At 43.5% G+C, this 18,647-nt stretch overlaps 1 protein-coding gene and 1 non-coding gene across 2 annotated transcripts in view; one reads left to right on the top strand and one right to left on the bottom strand.

The window, feature by feature from the left end:
• CCDC174 (coiled-coil domain containing 174) overlaps positions 1–13,356 on the top strand; it is a 28,409-nt gene extending 15,053 nt beyond the window's left edge. The window contains exons 4-11 of the mRNA XM_007461576.1: positions 1,165–1,223; positions 3,183–3,357; positions 6,748–6,843; positions 7,839–7,981; positions 8,726–8,820; positions 9,379–9,511; positions 11,477–11,629; positions 13,044–13,356. Coding sequence (XP_007461638.1) covers positions 1,165–1,223; positions 3,183–3,357; positions 6,748–6,843; positions 7,839–7,981; positions 8,726–8,820; positions 9,379–9,511; positions 11,477–11,629; positions 13,044–13,342 — 1,153 coding nt within the window. The 3' untranslated portion in view covers positions 13,343–13,356. The remainder of the gene's footprint in view (positions 1–1,164; positions 1,224–3,182; positions 3,358–6,747; positions 6,844–7,838; positions 7,982–8,725; positions 8,821–9,378; positions 9,512–11,476; positions 11,630–13,043) is intronic.
• TRNAG-CCC (transfer RNA glycine (anticodon CCC)) lies at positions 3,618–3,690 on the bottom strand. The gene has a single exon. It is a non-coding gene; the product is annotated as a tRNA-Gly (tRNA).
• Positions 13,357–18,647: the final 5,291 nt, after the last annotated feature.

Here is an 18,647-nt window from a genome sequence, read left to right as displayed (position 1 = left end):
ATTATTATTATTATTATTATTATTATTAATACTATTTTGGCTGTGCTGCATGGTATGTGGGATTTTAGTTTCCCAACCAGGGATTGAACCCATGCCCCCTGTAGTGGAACCACAGAGCCCTAACCACTGAACTGCTAGGGAATTCCCTTGGGACACCATTAGAAATGAAATTTTCTATTATGATTAAGTGTGATCCTTCACAAGCAAAAATTCAGATGACTTCTTTGGAGCTCTTTACCATCATAGGTATTTCTAGAATAAAAGAATTGTCAGCTGTCTTACCCACGAAAGAATAAATGTCTCTAGAATTAACATGAGCAGAGACTGCTGTATTGAAATACCAGGGTTGATGTTTGTTTTTTATTAACTATTTGTCATGAATACATTATTCATGTTCTGTATAAAATAGACACGATCATTTATTTATTTATTTATTTTTTTGCGCGGTACACGGGCCTCTCACTGTTGTGGCCTCTCCGGTTGCGGAGCACAGGCTCCGGACACGCAGACTCAGCGGCCATGGCTCACGGGCCCAGCCGCTCTGCGGCATGTGGGATCCTCCCGGACCGGGGCACAAACCCGTGTCCCCTGCATCGGCAGGCAGACTCTCAACCACTGTGCCACCAGGGAAGCCCGACACGATCATATTTCTAACAGACTTCCAAGAAGTTGGTCTCTACCTCCCTTAGGCCTGATGAGCCAAGGGACACCAGGGACCCTTGTGTAAGACAAGGGATTTGTAAAACAAATGGAGTTTGTTGATCCACTTGGAAGGTTGCAAATAGAAAATGTTTTTGTTTAGACATCTCTCTTTTTTTGGTATTTAAGTTACATTTGGCATTTAAATTAAATTGGAATCTTAATTCATTCATGTATTCACTCATCAAATAACTTACTGAGCATCTGCTATGCACCAGATACTGTTGTAGGCCCTGGGATGCAGTCATGAATGAGAGAAACATGGGCTAGGCTTTCATGGAGCTTGCGTTTAGTTGGCAGAGCAGACCTGGCTGGGCCTGAGGGTCCCCTCAGGGCGGGGTTTCAGCCCTAGTCAGGCTGGGTCCCTTGGGCAGGTTGCAGCAGTAAGGCTGGGGATGGGGCAGACTAACCAGGAGTTGCAGTGATAAGACCATTTCTAATACTTTTTTTTTTTTTTACTACTAGGGAGAAATTGGAAGAAAAAGCCAAATTATATGAAAAAATGACTAAAGGAGCCTTTATAGGTAAATATGATTATTTATGTATCTTTATTTTCTGTAATTCATACACCTCTGTGGTATTTTATTATTTGTTAAAATAATTGTAAGAATAGGGAGAAATTTAAAAAATAAAATTGATTACTTTCCGTGCCAGCACAGAGACAAGAAAATCAGCAGTAGTTTTTCAGTTGCCCCAGGGTGCTGGGCCCCATGATAGGTGCTGTGGACAAGCCAGTATGGTATAAGCCGGAGTCTCTGCCTCTGCCCTCACGGGGGGGTATCATCCGTGGAGGAAAATGGCACAGAACAAAACAAATTTAGGAAGCAAGGTCTAAATAGGCCACAATTACAGTTATTGCTGTGTTAAAAAAAACCTGGGAGGAATTATGGTTATATCAGGGTACTGGAGTTATGGTTCCTTTTCCCCTGTTTTTCTCTATTTTTAGTTTTTTCCTGTGATGTGCTTATAGTTGCTTTTAAGATAATAATAAAAAGATCCCCCTTTCCTCATACCCGCCCCAGAAAAATAAAACCCAACCTACAGTTCAACAGCAGTAGAAGAGATTTTACAAGGCAGTGCATATCTTATTGCCTTTAAAAGGCATGTGTGGAAGTCTCTAGGGAGAAGGTGCCTCTGATGGGGGTCTTGAAGGCGTTGGAAAACTGGAGAAAGGGATTCTGCAGGGGGAGAATGGAGAGAGCAGATCGGAGGGAGGAGAGGGCCAGGGCTGGCAGGGCCGACTAGCAGGGCTGCGTCAGAGGGGCAGGGAGAGGGGGCAGTGGGGCAGCAGGAGAGCAGCGGGGCGGGACCCTGCTTATGGGCTGCCCAGACAGCAGAGGCCTGTTCCCTGTGTGGTGGGGAGCCCAGCATGGGCAGGCTGGGTGCGTGCAAAGCTGAGGGCCCTGGGAGAGGTTTTGCCTTCCTCCTAAAGAAGCAGCAGGGTGTCAGTCAGCAGGAGGCCTCACTGTTACATGGTCTTACAACTCAGTTCTGGGAATGTGTATCTCTTTCCCATTTGAGTTACATGTTTTTGTGGCTTAAAAAAGAAAAGTCTTTTTTCGTTTGATTCAAACTTTACTTATATTGTTAATATAGAAATCAAGTCCAAAGGAGTGTGTGGACGTGGAGATTTGGTTCTGTCCGTACCGGCAGGCCCACCTCCTGATAGGCATATTGGACCGGCATGTTCGGGCTAGTCAAGTTTTGGAGCCTCAGCTCTTCTCCACTGTACAGTGAGGGTAACACCAGGCCCTGGTAGTAGGGAACCTACTATCTGTTCCTTAGAGCTTAAATCTAGCAGAGTGAAACTTCATGAAACATTGTGAATACATGCGCTATCCTGTGTTAAATTAAAATCATGGATTGCTGTTTAACTTTCAGTGTATGTTTTAGCTCAAGTAGATCATGAAGCCTGCAGGCAGATGGCACTTTACACATCTCTGTATGCCCTGCAGATCCTGGCACTGTGCCTTACCTGAAAGTGGTGTTCTTTGGATTGAAAAGAATTCAGATGACTTCTTTTACCTGTGTTATGACCCTTCAAACATTTGCCATACTGTAGCAGTATAATTAGGGTTATGGGATATGGCCCACATGATTAGAGAGGGGTATTACTGATAGCCACAAAGACTTACTGAGAAATACAGTTCTGCTTCTGTATTATGTAATTGGCTATATGAGTCTCTTGAAATCAAATGGTTTTGTTATCTTAAAGCCTTTTATTATTGACAAGGCAGCAGAAAACATTAGGCTTTTAAAGATTTTTTTATGTGGTATATGTGTCCAGTGGCCTATTTACAGCTTCCTTGTCAGTGTCGAGGTGGCTCTGTGTCTTTGTGAGCATTTAGGGGGTGGGTGGAGACGTCAACTACTGAATTGTCGGGTAATATAGCCGCCTAGTGATGAATGTGACTGCTTTATGTCAATTCCACGTGTGGTCTTCTTTGATGTCAAGAATCTCAAAATTGATTTTTATGTCCTAGATGAAGAAGTGGAGGATATGTACCTTGTGGATTTCACACAGAAGATCATAGACAAACAAAAAGAAATGGAAGAGCTTGGTGCCAATAGAGATTATAGAAAGACAGGAAGAGATGATGATGAAGAAACCGTTTCTGAAAAAGATATCCCTCCTCCCCAGGATCCCAGTGAAGAATGGTTGGTGATATTATGCCATTTGGTCATGTTAACATTGTCAGACTTGGTTTAGTTTTTGAGAGTCATGTTGTTTGGTTGATATCAAGCCATTTCTCTCTATCCTTAAATATTTATTTATTTACTATTTATTTATTTTCGCTGTGCCGGGTCTTAGTTGTGGCATGTGGGCTCTTCGCTGAGGCATGCGGGCTCTTTAGTTGTGGCGTGCAGACTTCTTAGTTGCAATGAACTCTTAGTTGTGGCATGCATGAGGGATTTAGTTCCCTGGCCAGGGATTGAACATGGGCCCCCTGCATTGGGAGTGCTGAGTCTTACCCACTGGACCACCAGGGAAGTCCCAGTCTCTCTCTCTTTTTTTCTTTTTTTGGCTGCATTGGGTCTTCATTGCTGTGCGTGGGCTTTCTCTAGTTGCAGTGAGCAGGGGCTACCCTTCTTTGCAGTGCGTGGGCTCTAGGCATGCGAGCTTAGTAGTTGCGGCTCGCGGGCTCTAGAGCTCAGGCTCAGTAGCTGTGGCACACGGGCTTATTTGCTCCGTGGCATGTGGGGCCTTCCCAGACCAGGGCTCAAACCTATGCCCCCTGCATTGGCAGGCGGATTCTTAACCATTGTGCCACCAAGGGAGTCCCTTTCTCTCTGTTCTTAATCAGTTTTCTTTCTTTAGAGACTCCACTTTAAATAGGATTGGATTTGTAGGTATAGAAGCAGTAGCTCCAATAAGGAAATAATTACAAATAGACTGAGCTCCTGCCATGTGCCAGGCACTTTGCCAGGCATGGAGGCATTGATATGCCTGTTTCATTGATGTGGAAAAGTTGTTTAGGCCGAAGAATGTTCCTTTGTTACCCATGCTACCTTACCCATGTCCTTATTCGGGCATCATGGAGAGTCATCACATAGATAGTGTCATCTCTATTTCCAGTGAAAAGAGGCTGGCAGAGCTGATCCAGTGAGCCTTACTCTGGCTGTGACATTTTCTGGCAGTGTGGTCTAGGCATCATGACCTGGATCTGGACAGCAGTAGCTCTGCCTTTCACTTGTGATATGGTTGTGATCAAGTTCCTACCCTCTCTAAGCTTCAGTTTCCTCATCTGTAGAACAGGGATGGTGATGCCTTAGTAGGTGAATGTTGGGGAAACCAGACTAGTCTTTTCTTTACAAAGAGACCAGAATGAAAATTCCATTATGATTTTTTGTACCTAAGACATTGTTTAGAAACTTGTTCAAAAGGGCTTGAAATTGCATGGAGATGCACTGAGGCTGTGTCCTGGGAGTAACCCTGCGTGTTCCCCTCCTGCTGGTGCAGAGCCCACCCCTCCCCCGCTTCAAGGCTCAAATGTCCTCTTTATGGTGGTGTTTGTTAGGAACTGCTTAGGATTGTTGGCGGCACTCGTTGACCTTTTGTCAGCCATTGCCCCTGTGGGCAGGAGTCATTTATGAGTGAAGAGAGCAGTCTTCACTGCTTGGGAACACAGAGAACTTGCATCTTCGTGCTGTGGAGGGGTCTTCTTACCTACCTTCTAAAACACTTATATTTGGGGTGGGCTAAGTGGCCGCACACTTGCTATAGCAACCAGAAGAGGAGCCTGTATGATGCCATCCCTTCCGTCATGCTTCTCTTCATCATTTCTAGTCTAAGTGGTTTCTCCCTCATCTCAACTCTGGTAGCACTTAAACATACTTTCTGCTGCTTTGGGTCTTACCTTTTATTTATATTGACACGTAACTGGCCTCATTGCCAGAAGAAGATTGAGGCAAACTTCTGGTACTTTTTATACTCTGCCTGCTCCTGTTAGGAGTGTTTCATGAGCGTGTGCCCTAACTTCCCCCTAGAGCCCTGTGAAGAGGGCATGACTCCGAGCCGTCCTGTGTCCCCCTTGTACCTCGAGTAATTGTTTCTCTGAGAGCTTGCTCAGTGATTGCTGATTACATGGGGCAGTTGCTCGCTGCTGTTCTGCCACTTCTTTTTGATGGGATCTGAATGTTTTAGAGGCCTTCTCCAGAGACAGAATGGCCTGTGATTGCTTTTCATAGCAGAAATCTCATCTCCTTTGAAAGGTTTAATGTCTTTTTTTCCCCCCCTCATATTAATGCCTGTATGATTACAATAAGTTTGTTACTGATTTGAAGAGTTTGGAGGGCAATTGAAGGTGTCACATGCCACCATATGGTGAAGGAAGATGCACTGCAAGCAGTTCTGACACTTTTTTTGTTTTTAAATTAGGTTCCAGAATTGTAACTGCTTGTAAAATCCTTTAAGTAGTTAAGTTCCAGGTGGTGGAAAATCTTTCCACAAAAATACTGTAAATAACTACTCAGACCATCTGGCTAAATGTTTTTTGTTCTCCATTCATAGAAGAAGAAAAAAGGAAAAGAAGAAAAGGGAGAAAGAAACTGCTGTCTGCTGTTGGAGGTTTTATTTCTGTGGTCATCAGCTTTAGGACTATAGTTGTGGATTCCCAAACATTCAGTTTTTAAATCATAGGCTGACAGTTGGAATCGGCAAGTGTGAGACAAAAGAAAAGGCTAACAACAGCAAAGTCACATGCATGGGAATCTGACCTTGAGTTGGTCCAGCAGCAGTGCTGGCCCTTCTGTGCTTTCAGCCTCCTGCCAAAGGCTGTGAGGGAGTCCCTGCCCATAATTTAAAAAATTAAAAATGTTTTGCATCATAATGCAAATGAAATGTTACTCATGAAAACCTGCCCTTTTCCTTTTGGGGGAGTCTCAGTATTTCACTGGCCTTGCCGGCTGCCTGGCTCCCCTGCCTCATACCTGGACAAAGGTACTTGGGGCCAGGATGAGGAAAGAGGAACGGGGGTGAAAGATAACAGACTGGCCCACTGCTCAGGTGCTTCTTCGGTATAAAATGTGTGTTGCTTGGCTTCCTCCTAGTTAAAAAGAGTCTCTCAAAATACTTATATTAAGAAAGTTCTAATTCATTGGGAAGAATTGTACCAATTTGAAGAAATATAGGAAAGAATAAAAAGTCAAATTTGGGAAGACTGTAAGGAAGTGAGCAAGTTGAGAATATGGTACGGAGCAAAGTTATTATGATGCTGATAAAATATTTGGAATTGTTTAAACCAAATTAAAGTAAGTACTGAGATGCCGCAGCAGGGGTCTTTGTGGCGTTTTTATCTTGAGGTCAGAGATGTACATGATCATTTTCTATAGTTTCCAAAACTAAGATTTAATAAAGGGCTCAATGAACTTACTGTGTGTCAACTTTTAACTTTGAAAAACATGTTCTTACCAATGGTAGTGGTCTCTCAGGTTGAGGGTTTTTCTTGGTGATGGGGCCTAAATTAACTTTTTACTGTGCACCAACTCCCTAACTTAGGGAACCATATGTCATGTACAATTTTCCACGTCTTTTCACTTTTATTTCAGGGTGGATTATGTGGATTCTCTAGGGCGATCCCGGCGCTGTATGAGAAAGGATTTGCCACATCTGCTGGAAATGGATAAAAATCTTCAGGGGAGGCTGTAAGTGTGTGACATGCAAAGCTTTGCCCATGGCATGCAGACACAGGGATTGTTTTGTGCGCAAGGCTGTTTTTAGTTTATTATCTTTGGTGCTCTGCTATAAGAGTATTTTTTTAATGTATAAGAATATTAGTGGAAGCGCTTTTTGGGGGTTAGCATATACACATACACATACACATACAGTCCACACTCAGGGAACAACCTGAGTGGTTGATCATCCAGATTGTGTAGCTACTAAAAGGGATGAGTTAGAGCCTATCTGTTTACTTGGAAGGATGTCTGCCTACAGAGTAACAAATAGAGAATGAGCCCAGACCAAGCCAAGAAACAAACCACTGTGGAGAAAGTGTTCAAGAATATACTCTTGGTTATCCCACAGCAGGTGGGGGCAGGGAGGTAGTTAGCTTAACTTTTTGTTTATACACCTTTGCATTTTGAAGTAAGGGCTTTATGGCTAGAATTTTTTCTGTGGTGCCTAAGACACACCCAAGACGTAACTTGCTAAAACATCCCAGGGAATAAAATTCTAACCAAGGGCAGCTATTGTGTGGAGAGTGTTGGGAGAAGCTCCGCCTTGTCCACATCATCCAGGTTCAGGTAGGCCTGGGCTTGGCACAGAGAAGAAAGTGCAGAAGCCCTGAGCCACCTGACAGGACATGAGGTCCTGCATGGGAGACCGTCCCCAGGAGGCCCATAGTTCCTCCTCTCTGCCTCTCCTGCCCCCTCCATTCAGCCCAAGACCAGGGAGGGAAGGAAAGTAATTTGTCTGAGCGGTGAGGCAAGATTTCATTATGCTAATGTAACATGTTGCTTGCTTTGATTAAAGAAAGGTGAAAATAGTTTTTGCAGATTCCTAGTGGTATTGTGGGTCAGAAGCCTCTGTAAGGAACTGTCTTCTTCATAACTAGAGTTACTTATCCATGATCGCACTCCTGAACCGAAGCATTGCTGTGTCACAGCTCTTATCTAAGATGGTTTTTGCTCGATTTTCCTAGTTTCGTTAGTCCTGCAAATGAAAAAACCTTACTATCTGAAGATATGAGAAAAGAACTCCAGCGCCAGCAATGGGAGGAAGAAGAGAAGGAGTCCCTGAGAAGACCAATGGGGCCCGTACATTACGAAGACATTCGTGAAAATGGTATAGTCATCTGGCAGCTTTTTTCTTTTTTTTTAATTTATTTATTTTTGGCTGCATTGGGTCTTTGTTGCTGTGCATGGCCTTTCTCTAGTTGCGGTGAGCGGGGGCCACTCTTCGTTGCGGTGCACGGTCTTCTCATTGTGGTGGCTTCTCTTGTTGCAGAGCATGGGCTCTAGGCGTATGGGCTCAGTAGTTGTGGCACACGGGCCTAGTTGCTCCGCGGCATGTGGGATCTTCCCAGACCAGGACTCGAACCTGTGTTCCCTTCATTGGCAGGCGGATTCTTAACCACTGCGCCACCAGGGAGGCCCCCATCTGGCAGCTTTTTAAATCATTTTTTTATCTTGAACAGATGACAAGCATAAAAGGAAGTATTCGTAAAGCAGCAGCTCTTATGTGGAAATAAAAGATTCTGCTTTCAGAATTGAAAATACCCCTTTTTTCACTTCATAGCCTAAAAATATTCATATTGGGAGTATCTTCCTAACAGAGGGTCTGTTAATCCGAGTTTGCTCCCCAAGAGAAGTGGAGACAGCCCATGACTAAAACGTTAATGAATATTTGTCCCTTGGCAAACAGAATGGAAACAACTTCTAACTTTTGTTTTAGCTGCTTCTTAGAAAAAAACAAAACAAAATGTGTGAGACATCATTGTGTTCCTTTTTGCTTTGGTAGGAATTTGGTCTGAATTTAGTTCACTGATCAGGGAAATCTAACCTTTTGGATAATTTTGACTTATTTCAGAGGCCCGGCAACTTGGTGTTGGATACTTTGCCTTTGCCCGAGATAAAGAGTTGAGAAACAAGCAGATGAAAACTTTAGAAATGCTGCGTGAGCAGGTACAAATTAAACTCAGTTGATGTTAAGGATTTGAGCGGTTGGGTTTCTTGTTGTACCGTACTGCAAAAAAAACTAGTAAATTAATTAGAAATTTACATTGCTATTCAGAATGCAATTATTGGTTTCACAAAGGTAATTGCGATATTATTTTGGTGTTTCAGACTTTAAGATTATAATTGTTCAAAAGTAACTTGTATAACTTTGATGTTTTAAACTTGGTTTCAAATATGGCACTTTTGGAGCGGCCTGGGTGAGAAAACAGAAAGTTATTAGAGGGTGGTTAAGGAGTAGGACAGAATTTTCTTGAATGGTACGCCTTCCAGGATACTCTGAACTCTTTCTAAACTTCAGACATCAGAGGTAGGAGGATCAGAGGTAGGAGGATCAGAGTGTAGGAGGATTTAACGGATCTTCATGTTGAAGATCTCAAGGATGGCTTCTCAGAGGTGGCATGAAAATCAATTAGTCTATCTTTAGAATAAAATTAATTATTTCATCCTTTTCAACAGAAATATTGTGAATACGCTAATCATTTTCTAATTTTCTGTTCTGTTCAGACAACAGATCAGAGAACAAAACGAGAAAATATAAAGGAAAAGAGAAAGGCTATGTTAGAAGCAAGACTTGCCAAACTCCGACAAAAAAAGATGAAAACATCTAAAGAGGATGGAGCAGAGGAAGAAGATAGAGGTATATCTTGGCTCGTGTTTCTAAATCTCAAAAGGAAAAATTTTAGTTCAGTTGATGTCTCAATAATAGGACTGGCAATGTGGAAATCAGCCATCTAGTTTTATTCTCTAAGCAAGCAGTGCACCTTGGAGATACTGCCAGGAACAGTTTTTATAACCAAGGTGGTGTGGAATTACACTCCAAAGAAAATTTTAGGCTGTAGACAAGGGTATTAGCAGTACATTGTGTTGTTTCATAGAACAGCATGGTTTAGTAACTGAGACTTAGGAGTAAAATACCTAAGTAAAATATTTAAAAGGTATTTTAGGATAAAATTTAGTCGTGCACGTACATGTTTTAGACCTATTTTCATTTGCTATGGCTGCGGTTTTTGTTGGTTATTATAAATTAATGTATTTTAAAGAAGACATGCATTCAGAAAGTTAATAAAATAAAGGATTTACAAATATGGGTGTAGACAGCTTACCAAGGGACTGTTGAAATGCTGGGAGCACCATTCAGTACTGTGGTAACACTTTCTCACTGTGAGAGTTATGCTAGACTGGGATAAACTCCCCAACAGAGACACTGCAGAGACTGGCTCAAACCAGGTGGTCGTCTGCTTCTCTAGTTTAACACCTCAGAGGTGGTGGGTGTCCAGGGCAGGTAGTAGCTCTGCCCTGTACGGTCACCTTTTCCCTGGCCTCTTCCTGTCTTAATGCTCCTGCCATCCCATAGAGGGTTCCTCTCACCTGCACGGTCGCTAGCTCCCCAGCACCTGTTCATGATCCAGCCCTGGGGAAGAAGGGGCGGGTACCCAGCTTCCATTCTAGGAATGTGAGTCAGGATCACACACAACCTACGGATTTACATCCCAATGGCCAGAATCCACGGGCCATCCCCAGCTGCAGGGGAGGCTGGGAGATGGCTTCTCTGGCAAGGTGACACATATCCAGCTGAAGCTGGGGGGCACTGTAGTCCCAAAAGGAACAAGGGGGTGTGGGTGTTAGGGGCACATAGAAGCTTCTCCAGCTCTCACGGAAGCCTGTGCTAAGCCACGGGCCATTTTCTAATTCTGAACACACTTCAGTTTAGCTTTGGAAGATCAGAACACTTGGGAATCAGAAAATGGTCCATTTAGTTTTGTATAAATGCTGTCTCCCTGTGACATGTTAAACTCTGTTTTGTTTCTCTGTTTTTGCTGTGCTCCTGAACATCTGTCATTTCCACAAGATGTAAAGTGCCACCAGTGCTTTTTTTTTTTTTTTTTTTTTTTAACGGTATGCGGGCCTCTCACTGTTGTGGCCTCTCCCATTGCGGAGCACAGGCTCTGGACGCGCAGGCTCAGCGGCCATGGCTCACGGGCCCAGCTGCTCCGCGGCATGTGGGATCTTCCCGGATCGGGGCACGAACCCGTGTCCCCTGCATCGGCAGGCAGACTCTCAACCACTGCGCCACCAGGGAAGCCCGCCACCAGTGCTTTTTAAAAATCTATTTTCTTTTAAAATATGGCCAAAATAGAATAGCCTACAGCCTGTCGCCAGGCTCCAGCTCTTCATCACCCTCAGTCCCCTTGCTTAGTCGGAGACTCTTGCTTTAGTTGAGTAATTGGGGGTTTCTCGTCCTTCGATTGTTGGTCAGGGGAAGCAGGGTGGCATAGTGACAAACAGAGACTTGGAAATCCATCTATCCTGGGTTTGAATCCTGGCCCTTGTCACTGTCCACCTGTGTAGCATTTCTGATCTTAATTTTCCTTATCTATAAAATGGGTATAAAGTGGGAATACCAATCCTGACTTTATTAGGGTTATTACAGGGTTAAGTGAACTATTGTATACAAAATACTTAGCCCACTGCCTGGCACATGATAGATGCTCAATAAATACTGGTTATTGTTTGTACTCTCAGGATGAGCATGTTCTGTTTAATTTTTTAAAGTAGTTTTAAGCTTTATTATAATGAAGTCTTATTCCCTTGCCAAAAATAGATGGAGATGTTATTGGGCCATTGCCACCAGAACCAGAGGTCATGCCAGCTCCTCATACAGCTGCCCAGAGTAGCAAAGTCGAAGTCATCGTTCAGGAGAGGAAGGATACCCGGCCTGGGGTGCCACACGTCCGGGAGTGGGACAGAGGAAAAGGTAAGGGGGTCAGTTCTCCTGAACAGAGTGTGATTCTGGTGAGTCTTACTGGTCCTTGGAAGCTTAAGGGATTCTCCACATCGTTGAACTTGTTTCTTCTCAATACCCAGGAGCATTAGACAGTGTGATTATAAAAGACCAGGGTCTATAAGGCATCATGCCTAAAGGATGAGTTTCTTTTTTTTTTTTTTGAGAAGCACTTGGGGGAAGGTTTCTGAAATTCCCGCTGCCCCCATGTGGTCTTACAGCTTTGGGATGCTGTTTTTTTTTGTTTTTAATTTTTGGCTGCTTTGGGTCTTCATTGCCGCGCGGCTCTCTCTAGTTGCAGTGAGCGGGGGTACTCTTCATTGCGGTGTATGGGCTTCTCATTGAGGTGGCTTCTCTTGTTGTGGAGCATGGGCTCTAGGCACGCGGGCTTCAGTAGTTGTGGTGCGTGGGCTCAGTAGTTGTGGCTCGCGGGATTTAGAGTGCAGGCTCAGTAGTTGTGGCGCATGGGCTTTGTTGCTTCGCGGCATGTGGGATCTTCCCGGACCGGGACTCGAACCTGTGTCCCCTGCACTGGCAGGCGGATTCTTAACCACTGCGCCACCAGGGAAGCCCCTGGGATGCTGTTTTTCAGGAACTGTTTTTTAAAACCTTATGAAGGTTTGGTACTTTAATGTATTCTGTGTTTTTAGCAGTCTCTTTTATGTTCAGTTGAAAACAGTCTGCATCCCAGTGTATTAACTTGGATTCACATATGGTTCCATTGGGTTATGCAGAATTGTCTGTAAATTTTTTCTGTAAATACACCACGGTCCCTACAGCAGCCTCTCTTTGGGAGAAGACTCTGGTTTATGTCTTTTTGAAAAAGATCATTTCAGTGGTACATGGGCGTGAATTGTTGGAACTGATGAGATCCACGACTAAAGTAAAAGATATGCAGATGGGTGAGTGCGTTTGGTTAGTGCTACTGTTAGAAATAGAGGTGGAATATACCAAGATAGATCTGGACAGGTGCCTTTTGTGTCTTCTAAAACTCAATAAAAGACATAGCTTGTGTTTTGCTATGAAGTACCTGTAACATCATGTCAAGCAAATGATTTAAGTGCTTGATTTTTTATGTTTGTCTCTCGCATGTACTTTTATTACTTTTTTGGCATTGTCTCCAGAGCCTACCAGCCTTCTTTCTCCACAGAACCTTCCTTGAACCTTTCTCCACATAGAAGTTCTCACTCCTTTTTCTTAGCCTGGTTCCTTATCCTTTGTAGGCATTGCATATACCTTGTATTATAGTTTTGTCATTACTGTCCTTGTTCTCCAGAGAATTTAAGGTGGCTTTTAAGAAATATATACAATAATTAAAAAGTAATAACAATAAATATTCAATGATTCAATCATCCGTTCTAATAATACTCTTTCTTATTTTTACTAGACTTTTCCTTTGGGTATTGGTTGAAGAGGCAATCAGATCTCCGGGCTGAGAGAGACCCTGAGTTTGCCCCACCATCGAATTACTTTGTGGACCAAAAAAGAACTGGTTTTCTGAGTAGCCAGGCATGGAACAGACCTACACCTGCACAGAGTGACCCGGGGCAGCACTCTGGCCAGAGCCATGACCCCGGCTCTTCACATACATCATCCACTCCAGCCCCCAGCGGCCCACCACAAGCCCAGGCGGTCACTTTTGAAACTCTGAATGATATGATTTCATACTATAAACAAGTGACATGAACTTAAAAACACTATAACTTGGGTCTGTACTGTTGATGGTGCCTTCCTCTCCCAGAGCAGAGAAAATAACTTAACTTTAGGGACTGAACTGTAACTTTCTCTTCCTGTCTTTTCCGTGAAGATCCAGACTTCAGGCTGTATTTGTCAGCAGGGAAGAAAGTGAATGGTACTGTGGGAACTCTGGCCACTTAGCTGTTCATTTCATTCTAATTGGTATGGAGGTACCAGTTCATCTGGATTTACATGTGAGCTGAGGTAGAGTAAACATACTCTGTAATACTTGATACTGAGGAGTTTGCAATCCTGTCTGCTTCATACCCACTCCCATGACTTATTCAGATTTAAGGGTTCCACTCCTTTCCTTTTGCCAGTACTAGCTTGTAGATGTCTTTGTTCCGAGCATTCAGCTTCCAGGTCATTTGGTGGAGCATCTGTCAGGAAGAATTTTAGCCTGTCAAATGATGGCACATGAGGGGTACACTGGGAGGCAAAGTGATCTAGTCTCCAGGAGGACCCTGACACTGATGGAGAATTAAGCATATCATTTGAAATGATCAAGAAGACCAGGGAGGACTTCACAGTCCAGAAAGGTAGACATTGACATCACTTGCTCTTACTATCACCCCTTCTTGAGTGGCGATTATCACAGCCACGCTTGGTGGGCGTTCATTAAGTGTGTATTGAGTGATGGGCACATGTGGAGGTTGCTGGGCATGGTAAGAGCTGTGCTCCTTAGCCACCAGGGTTGGTTTTTCATCTCCGCCTGCCTCCCTGGTTCTTCTGCTCTGGGCCCTGATCTCTCTCGGGAGCTGAGTCACCTCAGCCTGGGTAGGATGGACTTGCGCTGGAGTGAGGGACAGCAAGGTCCTTTTGTCTTTACTAACAACAAGTGGGTGAGCAGAGCTCCAGAAGGACTTCCTGTGCCTGAGTACCATTCCCGTTCTCTACCTACTACACCTCAGTGTCCTCTTCACAGCTGCAGATAAGCAGTAAAAGTTGACCACCAGGTCCACAGGGCTGTTACAGCTGCCTCCCAGGCCAGTGAGTCTTGTAAGAAGGTGCTAGAGCAGGTCCTCGAAGCACCTGCTGGAGCCTGTGGTCTCTGTTCCCACAGCACAGTGGTGTTGATGGGAGCACCACTGTTCTCATTATGGATTGCAAGCTGGAGCACAGAGAGGGTCCGTGATTCGTCACGTGATATCTAAGTGGCAGATTGTTTAGGTGCATGTTTGCTTCAGACTCATGTTTTCTTCAGCACCCTCTGCTCTCAGTCTTTTGCCCCAGTATTGAGCAGTAATAGACAAAATTCCAAATTCTTGCAAACTTAACCTCTGAAGTCCAGATCAAGGGTGGAGTTGCAAGACCTATTAAATGGTCATTTTGTCAGCCTGATCAGGCAAATACCTCTCCTAACAAAAATGAAAACCAACTGACCCAGCTGCCTTTTTCTGCAGAAATTGACAAACTCATCCTAAAATTCATATGGAATTGTAAGGGACCCAGAGTATCAAATATTCAAAACAATTTTGAATAAGAACAAAGTTGGGGGACTCACTTCCTGATTTCAAGATTTACTGCAAAGCTACGGGGATCAAAACAGTGTGGTCCTGGACTTCCCTGGTGGCACAGTGGTTAAGAATCCGCCTGCCAATGCAGGGGACACGGGTTCGAGCCCTGATCCGGGAAGATCCCACATGCCGCGGAGCAACTAAGCGTGTGCACCACAACTGCTGAGCCTGCGCTCTAGAGCCCGGGCCCCTAGAGCCCATGCTCTGCAACAAGAGAAGCCACCACAATGAGAAGCCTGCACACCACAACTAGAGAAAGCCCGCATGCAGCAATGAAGACCTAACGCAGCCAAAAATATATAAATAAATACATTTATAAAAAACAAACAATGTGGTACTGATATATTGATAAATCACTGAAACAGAGTTGAGAGTCCAGAAATAAACCCATACATCTATGGTCACTTAATTTTTTGATGGTGCCAAAATCATCCAGGAGGGAAAGAACAGTCTTCTACCGATGGTTCTGAGACTCGCCACATGCAAAACAATGGACTTGGACCCATACGTCTCACCACATAAAAAACAAAAGCACCTCAAAATGGACCAAAGGCTTAAATGTAAAACTATAAAACCAACTGAAACAGCTTGTAGGACAAAAGGAGAGGAGACAAAAAGAAAAATTGGACTACTAAAAGGAAAAAACAATTATTAGATATCCTAGAATCTTAAGGAAAAATAGAAGAAAAGAGAAGGTGAATAATAGACAAGAGAAAGATGGGAAGAGGGTGTGTTTATAAGGTAGAGCAGAAGGTCTTGAGAGGCATAGTGTAGAGAAGGGATGGGAAGACTAGGCAGGCAGCAACAAGCGCATGAGTATAGGAGGCAGTGGTCACGGAAGGGGCCCCCAAATAACCTTTTGTCCTTGCCCAGGGTACCCACGGTGGACAGCAGAGCAGTCTGTGCATGTTGGCTCAGGGTCACTGTCGACTAATAACTGTAAGTTGGATATTCTCTAGGATTTCAAAGACTGTATAAGCCTTTTTCTAATCCCATTTTAACAGCATATGTTGAGTGTTTTGTGAGCCCAGTTGTTTTATCCTCTTCCATTTCAGACTCAGGGTCCTTCAGCGTTAACACAATTCCAGTTTTAGCGTTTCTTGTGGGCCTGTTTTGTAGGAGTGTGTCCAGCAGATGGCACTGGAATTCTTAGGTTGCAGACCCGTGCTCTGGTAGCACTGCCTAGTAGAAATGAGGTATAAGCTGTGTGTGTCAGTTTCAGTTTTCTAGGAACCACATTTAAAAAGTGAAATTAATTTTGTGGTATACAGTCATCCCTCTGTATGTGCCAGGACCTGCCATGGAAACCAAAATCCGTGGATGCTCAAGTTCCACAGGCGGCCCTCTGTACCCACAGTTCTGTATCTGGTTTCAACCAACTGTGGATCCTGTAGTGCTGTAGTAGTATTAAAAGATACACGCATAAGTGGACCCTCACAGTTCAAACCCATGTTGTTCAAGGGTCAACTCTATTTAATCCAGTATATCCAAAATATTTCAACATTTAATCAATATACAAAACGTTTAATGGGATATTTTGCATTTCTTTTCACACCAAGTCTTCAAAATCTGTGGATCCACTTACAGCCCATCTTAATTCAGATGCTAAATTTTCATCAGGAATACTTGATCTGTATTTAGATTTCATAAAATAAACATTTGAAAGTAGATTCACATACCCAGGTTCATCCAAACATACTTAAAACATTTAAGAGTTTGCCCATAACTGAATTGATTATCAAGTTTTAAATTTAATAAAATGTAGTTCCTTAGTCATACTACACCACATTTCAGATGCTCAAAAGACAGAAGTCTAGTGCTACTGAATGCACAGCACAACTGTAAATGATCTGTTTTTACGTTTTGTGGTCTGACTGTACATAACTCCTGTTAGTAACTAAAGGATTGGCAAACACATCTCTTCCAAGCATACATTAAGCATTCACGCTTCTCCTATGGCTTGTTTGACTTGGGAGCCAGCAGTGCTGAAATCTTCTATCAGAAAGCATGACCACACCTCATTCGTGGCATTGTGGAGCTAAGCGAAATGTTTTGGATCAGAAATTGCTTTGAATTATTTGTTTTCATTGTAATCTTTTCTCCAGGCCTTTGTGTGTTTTGATACAGTTCGTTTGAATTGGCTAAATAAATCATTTTGTTTGCTTGCACAATTCCCAAAGGAGAAACTTTAAATCCATATACATGAGATTCCTGCTATGTTTAGCGGTGCATTTGCTAAAGACTTGTGGGATAATTTATTTCCTCTTAAAGCCGTAGTGCAGCCTGGGAGATGGCTATCAGCTGACCTTTTTGTGACACACAGATGAGGCAGTAGAATTTAGAATTTGGAATGGACGTGGGTACTGGTCTTTACAGTTAATACAACACAGAGTAGCCACGCCATGTGTGTTTAATTTTTTTTCAGCCAGTGAATTGAACTAAGTCAGTTATATGTCAGGCAGTTCCTGTAAAAAACTGTATGGCTAAGGTAAGTCGTGATAATTGAAAAGAATTTGTTAACCTGCTGAAAACCATGAGAGAAAATAAAACTCCCGTGGTCCTGGCACCTGCCCTGCTGGCTGGTAGGTGGTGAGGCATTTGCTGGTGTGGCCCCGGACATTGGCTTAACGTTCAGATCATGTGTGGGGGGCAGAGCAGAGTGGGGAGAACGGTGGGATGGTGTAGATCATTGTCTAGGAAGCTGGGAAAACCGGAACAATCAAAAGAATCAGGGTGTTTTAGTGAAAACCTGTCACCAGGCTGAGTATTGATCTTCTGTTACCGTTTCTCGGTAAATCCCAGCTGTTCGTGTAACCATGCCCCGTAAATGTACGTCTGTCCAGTGATGGGAGTGGTCACAAATATTACTTGTTTTCTACCCTCCATTTAAACAGCATCTTTCCCCACTACATTTCTAACTGCCATGTTCTCTCTAACTCTAAGCTCACCTGCTAGGTGATGGTTTTGCCCGGTTGTAAAAACCTTTCCTGGGGTATGATGCGTTCTGTTTCTATTTGGTCGTTATCAGCAAGTAAGCTTCCCTGAGCTTGAACACGGGTGTAGCTCTTGACCTCTCAGTCCCCACACCACTCCTCTCTGCACAGACAGTCTCGGTTGTTCAGGGTTGATATGGAAACCAGGAAATACAAGAATGGGCCCTGCTCCCAGCCCAGGTCTCCCAGGTCACAAGCCTGTCTGAGAACATGATGCTTTCTTTTCAGGGACCCTTGTTTATTGTCTTCTTTCCTAAAGTGTCATCTTTACCTTAAAACTGAAAGACTTTGTATCTCTGCTTCCAATTATGATCAGCACAGGTGTTTATGGGATGTGTAACCAATGTAGACCTACCATTTGTGTGTTTTTTTTTTAATTTAACATTTCTCAAAACTGAGTGCGTTATTTTTATTGCTGCCTAATACTTCATATTAATCTGCATCGTCGTCAAACAGCTCCTCAGTTGTTGCCTGGCTACGTTATTTAACTGTTAGGAATGAAGTGGCTATAAGTGTCTTTTTGTTTGGTTTGAGCACATTTGAAGAACTATCTTCCCTCCTCCTTTTAAAACTTCCCTTGGGCCTTACTTTCAGAACTGAAATCACTGGGTCAAAGCGTTGATCATTTTTTTGTCTCTTGATGGGTCTTGCCGGGAGACTCATCTTAATGGCCCTTTGGTGCCACAGTGGATTCCCATAGTGGAGGATGCAGGTGGTTTGCAAGTGGATTCAACTCGAGGAAGA

This window comes from Lipotes vexillifer, unplaced genomic scaffold (genome assembly GCF_000442215.2).
Source record: "Lipotes vexillifer unplaced genomic scaffold, Lipotes_vexillifer_v1.1 scaffold889, whole genome shotgun sequence".
Classification (NCBI taxonomy): Eukaryota; Metazoa; Chordata; class Mammalia; order Artiodactyla; family Lipotidae; genus Lipotes; species Lipotes vexillifer.
Note: the sequence above shows the minus strand (reverse complement) of the source record. Positions and strands in the feature narration are given on the sequence as shown.